Consider the following 9,738-nt stretch of genomic DNA (forward strand, 5'->3'; position numbering starts at 1 on the left):
TTCCTTTTATCGTTATTGATTACGAGCAATAAAGGCCAAAAAAATAACGTTTGTTGTATGGGAGCCCCCCTTAAATATTAATAATATTTTGTTTTTAGTATTTGTTGTTATAGCGGCAACAGATATACATAATCTGTGAAAATTTCAGGAGTCTAGCTATAGCGGTTCTTGAGTTACAGCCTGGAGACAGACAGACGGACAGACAACGAAGTCTTAGTAATAGGGTCCCGTTTTTACCCTTTGGGTACGGAACCCTAAAAACGATAGTCGCTCTAACATTTTTCAGCAAATTCAGATTATCTGTGAATATGCACATTGCACAGTCAAAATGTTTCAACGTCATAGGCTATAATAAATTTATTACACGTAGCATCAGCTATGCGCTTTTGGCATCCAAAAATATCCCAATCGCTACAGGTTTGTAGACATAGAAATACCTACCTGGAATCGAGGTTGATCCACTGCGAAATTAAATTTCTAATATTGTGATCTACAAAAAATAAATAAATAATATTCATTTGTTAATGTTAAATAAACAACAAACGGTTTATTAACATAATATAATATTATGTACAAATAACAATAACTGCGCAGCGTCCATTAGAAAGTATACGCCATAAGTATGCATTATTATCAATGCTTGTGAAAGTTTATGAATAACAAACTCTCAGTCAACGACGTTAGTGTCGATCTTCGAGTTTATTGACCTCGGGCCTCACCTCGCCGCACTCGCCCGGACACTAGCTGATCACTACCATTCATTGTTCAATTACACTTATTTTACCTATGATTAATGGCTTGATAAATTAATCATTCGAAATTCGTAAAATGAATCGAAAATATCAGTATATGTGCATACAAATTGAACGCTAACGCAAATCGTGAATCGTGATAGATGTTATTACGGGTCGAATTTGAGGGGCGTTGACCGCGATATTGAGTCAGCGCGAATGTCTCACGTAGTGTTAATGACCTTTTTTTGATCAACACCGACTAACTCCTCGGAAAATTAAATTGCGTAGTTTTGATTCTTGCATGGAAATATGACATATCTATGTCTTAAAATATTAAGATTTTAAAGTTTGATTATTATTTATAAAACAAAGTTTTCTTATTAAACCATTCAAACCACGAACAACTAAAATGCCAAGCTCCACCTGTGTTTACAGTAAATGTCATGTATTTCTAGATCGTGTGTCCAGTTTAGAATACCGCTTTGTGTGCCATGCTGTATCGTCTTGAAAAATGACATTTCAGTAGTATAGCCAGCGGGGCTACAATGGTCACATTTAGCAATTCCTCTCAATAATTCAGCAAATGAATTTTCAAAACTGGCAAACTGACACAACTGGCAGAAATGAATTGCAAGCAGAGTTGCATTTTGCGATTTTAGAAAAATGAATCATATTTTGCGATTTTAGAAAAATGAATCATATTATGATTCATATCATGATTCTTCAAAGCGACCATTTTAGCCCCGCTGTAGTCTGTACCACAACGAGAAAAAGTTAACTTTTTTTTATTATGGCGATGCTCGATGCAAAACACACTGAATGAACGCTCTCGGAACGTAAACAACGCAATAGGGCACGCGCCCACTGCCCTGTCCGTAGGTGGGCCGACTACATTGTATGGTTTTTACTTCCACAGTATCTTATTAAGATCTACATTAAAATGACGCAATTGAATATGATTCGTTCTTGAAATCGGTTTTTAGCTGCTGCGGCCCGCGGACTGCTTATTGAGGAAATAGTTTTTATAGTATTCTCGCATTGCAATGCATGGTATTACCTTCCTCGTGCCTTCGCCATTCATTATTATCAAGCGTATGATCTGGGGGATTACGGTACATTACACTGAAGAATCTTCTTTGCCCTTATGAAGATTCTTATCAGGTTATCTCGCTTTACGTACATTTGAAGTTATATCATACTCATTTGATAACTTATGATAAGAACAGGGAATGTAGAGCTGAAGGCTCTATCTATTGCGATTTTGCTATATATGTATTAGTATCACCTAGTGGCTAGTACTATGTAGTGATGCTACAATGGACAGGTCATGCTATGTACAGTCCCCGCATAGCTGCTATCAATGCCAACATAAACAATGGCGTACCTTTGATGGACGCGCCGTAATCAGTATTGATTTCGGCCGAGCTGATAACTTTGTGTAGACATAATGACATTGTCGTGCCAATTACGAGCTGTGACGTTCTTGACCAGTCTGACCCCGGTTGATGTTTAATATTCAATTTGTAAGCAAAACAAACAAACATTCAGAAGCAAAGGACCCATTGTTGGACTATTATCGTACGTAATCGAAGACAAGGCTAACTGGATTATTCTCGGAGCTATAAATTATCGGTTTTTAAATCGCCAATGTCAAGGTTACACTGATTGAGAAGTGATATCTGAATGCTGCCGGCGGCTCGCGGCACCAATCAGTGCAATAACGGCACATTCGGTTGAACTTGAATGTTAATGGTTTTGGCCGTCAGTTGATATTATGTATGTTGAGCAGTGAGCTCAGCCAGATAAATCAAAATATTACTCTGTATTCATTTTAATCATCAGCTGCTTATTAAAAAGATGCTACTGATATATGAAGATTTGTAGGAACTTTTTATGGGATATCACTCTCATACTTGTTGTTGGCTTGTTATTGCACAATACATGGAAATATGAAAGTACAGAGGACATATTCCTCTATGATTGCACATGATCGACGTCGATTGTGCATGCTAAACACAACTTCGCGATGATGATGGCAATCACGTTTATCCATCATGACCCAATGCAACGTTAAGAGGGACCTTTATAAACTTTTGATAAAAATTAAAGTGTCATTAATGAATCTGTCAACAACTTTAGGTACCCTATCTTGCCCCACCGTCCCACCCACTACAATCTAAGTAGGTAAGCTAAATTCTACACTTCATTGTCCATCCACAAACTAAATATTCCATTTTGCACTTGTTACAGGAAAAAGGAACGTCACTGCCAGCTGCACGCTTGAACAAGTATCCGTCGCGGGGTCTGTTGAAGCACATACTGCAGCAGACCTACAACCAGGCCGTTTCTGACCCCGACAAGCTGAACCAGTACGAGCCCTTTTCGCCTGAGGTAATTTTTACTCCTAGTATAAATAATGTGATGCCCGTTTTCATCCCCTGCAAACTAATCGTTAAGTTAAACACTTAACACTTGCGCCCACTAAAGGAATGTTTCATAAGATTCTACTAATTTTCATATTATGTCATTTGAGTTCTTAGGGTGACATAATATAAGGCTTGGCAAAAATGTTTTTTTCCTAAGAGATGCTTGACCCTAAAAGACTACCAGGGGACACTAAACGCGTTTGGTGAAAACATAATTTTAATATTAGGGGGGAAAGAGCGGTGTTCGGAAGAAATACTACCACATTAAACCAGTGCGCTTGTGTTGGTTTCGCCTAGTAAGCCCATATAAGACTTGTAGAACTCTCTACTATATCCTCAGTGGGGTTAACACCACTTAGTAATGTTAGTCGCTATCAGCTATTACATTCACCGGGCAGCTGATGTTTGACCCCGACATGCAACTTAATCTCCACTAATACAACGCATCCAAGATAATACTGGTTATGTAAAAACATGCACAATGTTATCAACAACCAAAGTTCTGTTCGTTACTCAATGGATTTGATTATTCATAACAGCAGATAGTAAATTTTGAATGTTTGTCATAGATGATGAATAATTTTATAATATGCAAAAAGAATATCGCACAATGTGAAACCTGTATTTTTTGCATAAACGAATAGATGAAATTTATTATTGAATAATACAAAAAGTAATGTAAAAATATTACATACTAATACTTTACTTACTTAACAAACTTTTATTAATGTTGTGTCTCCATATTTCAGGTGTACGGTGAAACATCTTACGAGCTGGTATGCCAAATGATAGACCAGATAGACATAGGGGCTGAGGATGTGTTCGTGGACCTCGGCTCCGGAGTGGGCCAGGTTGTGCTCCAGATGGCAGCCGCTACTCCGTGCCGGGTCTGCTTCGGTGTGGAGAAAGCGGAGGTGCCAAGCAGATATGCTGAGGTGGGTCGTATTTTGTCTTGTCTGTTACTAAAATTTGGATATATCTAGATGATTGATAAGCTAGAAATTGCTGCCAATTATTAAGTTTAGTCCTGATGTACTCCGCGACCAAAGTGGTACATGATATACGTAATGGAATAATAATTATACTGGTTGCTGTAATGGTTATACATGTGTTACATAATGAGTTATCCCTTAACAACAGGCAATATTTAAATATTTCATTCTCATTATAATTAAAGAACGCTTAATTTTGTTAAGGTGGATTATTCTTATCTAAAATTATTAATAAAAACTGTGTATATTGTATAGAGTTGTTTCCTACACTGACTGTGTTTTTATTGATAAACGGAGGATGAATTTATCTGTAAACCACATCATTGTAAGTAACATGTTATATTGTATCATAATAAATATTATTCACGTTAATATTCAATTATTTTACAATATTCTAAATCGGTACAATAAACAATAGTTTTTGTTTACACTTTTAATTATTTTACTAGAGGTCCTCCTAAGTTGTTGTATATTTAATTTGCAATGTGTTTTATATTATGTAGGTTTTTTATCATAACAGACTGAATTGTAAAATATGTAGAAGAAAATGCCCTCAAAGTTTAAAACTTACGTTTTGCTTCATTTTAGTCCAGTTTCTCCTTTGTGGTGTCATTACCTCAACTAATCGCTCATATCATTTTCCGCAGAGCATGGATTTGCACTTCCGTATGTGGATGAGGTGGTACGGCAAAAAGTACGGCGAGTATAAACTGATAAAGGGGGACTTCCTAATGGACGAGCATAGGGAGAAGATCAACTCGGCGACGATAGTGTTCGTCAACAACTTCGCGTTCGGGCCCCACGTAGACCACCAGCTCAAAGAGCGATTCGCTGACCTCAAGGACGGCGCCAAGATTGTCTCGTCCAAGAGCTTCTGCCCGCTCAACTTCCGCATCACCGACCGCAACCTCAGCGATATAGGCACCATCATGCACGTCAGCGAGATGTCACCCCTCAAGGGCTCCGTCAGCTGGACGGGGAAACCCGTCTCCTACTACCTGCACATTATAGATAGGACTAAATTGGAGAGATACTTTCAAAGACTGAAAAATCCGAAACTCAAGGTCAGCAAAAGGGTCTGTTTCCAGTTACGTTTGCTATTGATACATCCTCATCCCGTCATGGATATCAACAACTATGTACATAGATGGTTCTGGTATGCCGACTGCACGGGTAACTACCGATAATCTGAGGCTATCTTTACGTCATATATTTACATATTTTATTGATATGGCTATCTCGTATCCATATTCCGATTACAAGCACGCGTATGTTTTTAAGTACAGTGCTCCCAAAGTGATAGTGCTCATAGAAAATATCGTAATTTTTCGGCAACGATCGTATTTCCCGAGCGTCGGAAGACGTCGCTGCAAGCGCTGTTTTAAACTTAACTTTAAGAAAAACAGCGCTTTGCAACGACGTAGAGGCGACTGACGTTGCTTGAACGTTACCATGGTAACGCCGCGATGGCTTCCCGGTGAGACAGCGACAGCGGACAGCCACCGGCTATAATATGATATTTACTTCTATTTCATTTGAACAAGGCGCAAAATGCAAGTTTCATAGATTCGGGTGTTTTCGTGATTACGACAATTAGCGAAGATTTCCATGCGCATTATTAATTTGGAACTGTTCTGTACTATTTTATTTTTTTGCTTTTTAAAAACATTTAAAGCATACACCATATATACAGGCATAAATTTAGCTGTCAAAAAAAGTTTAAACTGTAGAGTTGTGTATGGATAAGTTGCAATTCCAATTTCTAATTTTAATAAATGTCTGTCAATTTTTTAAAATAAGAAAGTGTTCTTATAAATAGTGATTTAGGGTTGTCACCTGTTCACGGGGCTATCGCTATACCGTTGTAGTATTGACGATGTTCGCAGGGTTGTCAGGAGGAGGGTGAGGGCAGTAAGCGGAATTTGAGCGCGCCGCCGACGCGTCAGCCGACCCCGGACCTGCTGAACGGCAATAGCAACCACAGCACCGGCTCGCTGCCCGAGCGACGCCGCAAGGTTGCGAGAACCGCGAGACCCATCAGGTAATATATCATGTTCTATGGTGCAGATATAACAGATTTACTAAATCAATCTGTTTCTAATGTTGCTTGAAATAAATAACTCGGCATAATAAGTCGACTCTTGTTCCAAAAAAGTAACTTGTTATTTGGAATTATCGCCTGTGTAGATAGATATATGTATATGACGCCTATATAGGTGAATGAACGATAGCAATGATTACAAAATATCTGAATAATAAATGCTGCTACTAATATTTTTAAAAGTTATTGAACTTTGCTCCCATTTAGTAGGTATAAACGATCTGGGTCAATATTCAGGAAATTGACATAGATGGCATTAATTACTGGACTGACGTGACAACGATGACAAAGTTTTTTTTATAATACATACATAAACTAGCTTTCATACGCGGTTTCGCCAGTGGGAAATAGTATTCCTGGCGTACAAATATTGACAATTTAATTTAACACGGATAGTAGAATTTTAAAAATCGTTTCAGTAGATCTAAAGAATATGCCCTACAACCTACCTATCCTAATTTTGTGATATGTAGTGTTAGATGTACTTTCGAGGACATTGATTCCTAGGCAGTTGACGGACTTACGTCATGTGGTCAGTTTATATTAAAAAATTTAGTTGTGAATTGTGATCGGTCGGATGGGTTTGACCTACCACCACCAAATAACTAAGGTCCGCCATTTGCCTATGAATCAATTTTTTCGAAAGTACGTCGCAGTTTATTCTAATTTTGAAATATTACAGAGGCGAGAATGGTCGAACGCGTCGCGCGGCGGTGAAGCGTCGTGCGGCGCGACGGTCGAGCGACGACAGCGACGAGGAGTCGAGCGGCACCGACGACCCGCCGCCCGGCCCGGAGCCCGCGCCGCGCGAGTGGGGCGCGCCGTGGGCTTCCTCCTCTGACTCCAGTGAGCACCAATATAGCACTAGACTTTTACCATGATTTCGTACGCACATTTTCAACTTTATAATATTATATATTTCCATACCATACCCGTATCTGGCGCCCGCTATAGTAATTATGTCAATGCATACCAGCATCTAGGCTTTGTCAAGAAAATCCAGCTTAAACGGTACATAATATTTTTGGGATAAAAAATAGCATTTGTTTTGGTCTTCTGTAGAGTTTTTGCGCCGACAAAACTATGGGCAACATCTTATTCACTATAAGACCAAATTAACTCAAAAATCTACAGATCGCAGTCGTCGCGCGACGAAGCGTAGCTCGAGCGCGAACGGCGCGCGGCGTCGAGCGGCGCGGACGAAGCGGCGGCGCGCCCCGCCCGCTCCCATCGCCGGCCTTGACCTGCTGCACTCTACCACGCTGGCGTCCACGCTGCATAACGGCTCCGTGAGTATAAATAAACGTATAATGACAAAGTCTAAAATATTTTGGATAATAGTGGTAGTATAAGGAAGCTATCCCGTGTCAAAACTTAATTTGGGAGACCCCTGCCCCCGCCCTAACATAAATGGACAGTAGCGTTGCCATAAGCGAGGTTAAACCCGGTGTCAGGTTTAGGAGCCTCTAGGGTTAATTTTCTTACATGGGTCTGGGTGTCCTTTGTAGCTTGGTGGCCCTGAAAATTTTACAGTTATAACGATAGCTGATGTTTATTTTCCGTCAAATATTTGACGCCTATGCCTGATTATTTTATTTGTAACCTCTCTCGTCAATTTTATACATTAGTCGTAATTTTAAATAACATAATTGTGTCACCCAGGTGACAGCGCCGCCGCCGGGGTGCGTGGAACAACGCCTGTCGGCTCTCGGGGCTTTGCAACCGGCGGAGCGTCTCCACACGGAGCTGGACATCCCGCGCGCGCCCGCCGCGCCCTACTCGCTGCAACTGCTGCTGGATATGCTGCGAGACCAGTACCTGGCGCTGATAGCCCGTATGCCCACGCCCGAGTACGCGGCTGAAGTGAGACAGCAGATACACCGCGAACGGGTAAATATATGCGTTACTTGTATAACGTAACGGCTGTAACAAGCTAAAAAAATGATTCAATATATAATAGGTAATGTGTAAAAATCCCATGAGATCTGTTAGGTAATGCACAAAACCAAAAGACATTGTATATTGTATTATTAAGTATGTCAGTTTTTTTAAGTAAGCAAAAACTTACTATTTAAGCTAAATTAATTAGTAGTAAAAACTATGTAAGTTGTGGATGTGAAGTAGAACCAGGTTGGTTCTACTATTTGTGTACAGCCAAAACTAAACAATTGAAATCTGTCATTAACGTTGAACTGTTTACATTAGAGTTATAGGAAATTCGTAACTTTAATGTTATATGAAAACATAACTCAACTTCTTTGGTTATATTTGCAGGAGAGAAATCAGAAGTTGAAATCACGCGCTTCACAACTGGACAAGCAGATCAGCGTTCTCATTAGTGACAGCGTTGCTCTTCTGAAGGCGCGCATGAGTGAGCTCGGGATACACGCTAACAATACTGTCGACTTGCTGGCGAAGGCCAAGGAAATAGTCGGCCGACACAAGGAGTTGCAGAGCAAAGCGAGCAAACTGCAGGCACAGGTAATAATTGTTATGACAATATAAAAATAAGTATTATAACTAAATTTTTTTAGAATATTGCTACTGTTTGAGTCAATAAGTGGCATGGATTACCCTTGCTTATGCTTATTGCTAAGATTATCTCGTGTATTGTATAAATAAGATAATGCTACTTGAGGATTTTGATGACTCTAGCAACAATAACTCCGTAGTACCGTGTCCTTTCATTGACATTGAAAAATAGTGTTACGGTACATGGTATACGGACACGTAGTGCCATCTAGCGACAAACCAACAAAACTTACCGAGGGAACACAGGCAACATAAATATACTAGATGGCGTTAGGTGCGCTAGTACATACTCGAATAGACTGTGCTCGAACTTTCTAGAAGTGTCTTGTGTAACAATAGTATGGACTTAGGTAAACTTTTTATGTCATTGCAATAAAAAAAATACATATCAATTTGAAAAATTCGCAGGTAAACAACATAGAAGCGGAGCAAGCGTTACTCGTGAAACAGCGCACGTTCGAGATAACGGAGAAGTACAGACAACTCGGCCACATACCACCCGACGTGGAGATTACGCAGAACATCGCGCAGGACTGCATACTGAAGGAGATATCCGCGACATTGGCGCATCGGAAGAGGCTGCACGCCCAGGTTGGCCACCTACAGAGCGAGATCGTCCAAATAGAGCGGGCGGGGGAGCAGAAAGTACCCCCCTCCACGGTCCCTGTAGCCACAGTTAAGCCGCACAGCGTCAACTCCAAGCCGCGGAAATCCCGCGAGCACAGATCTCGCTCGCAGGACTGGCCCGACGTACCGGATGTGGGCAAGATCGAAGAGCAGAATCCCGAGATACTCGCACAAAAAATACTCGAGACCGGCCGGCAGATTGAGGCGGGGAAGATATCGAAGCCGAACGTCATCGTCAACGGATACGCGAGGGAGCACGAGCGACATCCGGATTATAGGTAAGTTTACTTGCTGGATCCAATTATTATGCTGTCGTAATTGTTAAA

General features: G+C 40.4%; 1 protein-coding gene across 2 annotated transcripts in view; it reads left to right on the top strand.

Moving 5' to 3' along the window:
* The window catches only part of LOC121730576 (histone-lysine N-methyltransferase, H3 lysine-79 specific), a 34,134-nt gene that overhangs the window by 19,240 nt on the left and 5,156 nt on the right, over positions 1-9,738 (top strand). For both annotated transcript variants that reach the window (XM_042119684.1, XM_042119685.1), the window contains exons 4-12: positions 2,985-3,125; positions 3,910-4,095; positions 4,800-5,228; positions 6,039-6,193; positions 6,936-7,099; positions 7,388-7,542; positions 7,916-8,143; positions 8,528-8,734; positions 9,194-9,690. In XM_042119684.1, coding sequence (XP_041975618.1) covers positions 2,985-3,125; positions 3,910-4,095; positions 4,800-5,228; positions 6,039-6,193; positions 6,936-7,099; positions 7,388-7,542; positions 7,916-8,143; positions 8,528-8,734; positions 9,194-9,690 — 2,162 coding nt within the window. The remainder of the gene's footprint in view (positions 1-2,984; positions 3,126-3,909; positions 4,096-4,799; positions 5,229-6,038; positions 6,194-6,935; positions 7,100-7,387; positions 7,543-7,915; positions 8,144-8,527; positions 8,735-9,193; positions 9,691-9,738) is intronic.

This window comes from Aricia agestis, chromosome 9, assembly GCF_905147365.1.
Source record: "Aricia agestis chromosome 9, ilAriAges1.1, whole genome shotgun sequence".
In the NCBI taxonomy this organism is placed as follows: Eukaryota; Metazoa; Arthropoda; class Insecta; order Lepidoptera; family Lycaenidae; genus Aricia; species Aricia agestis.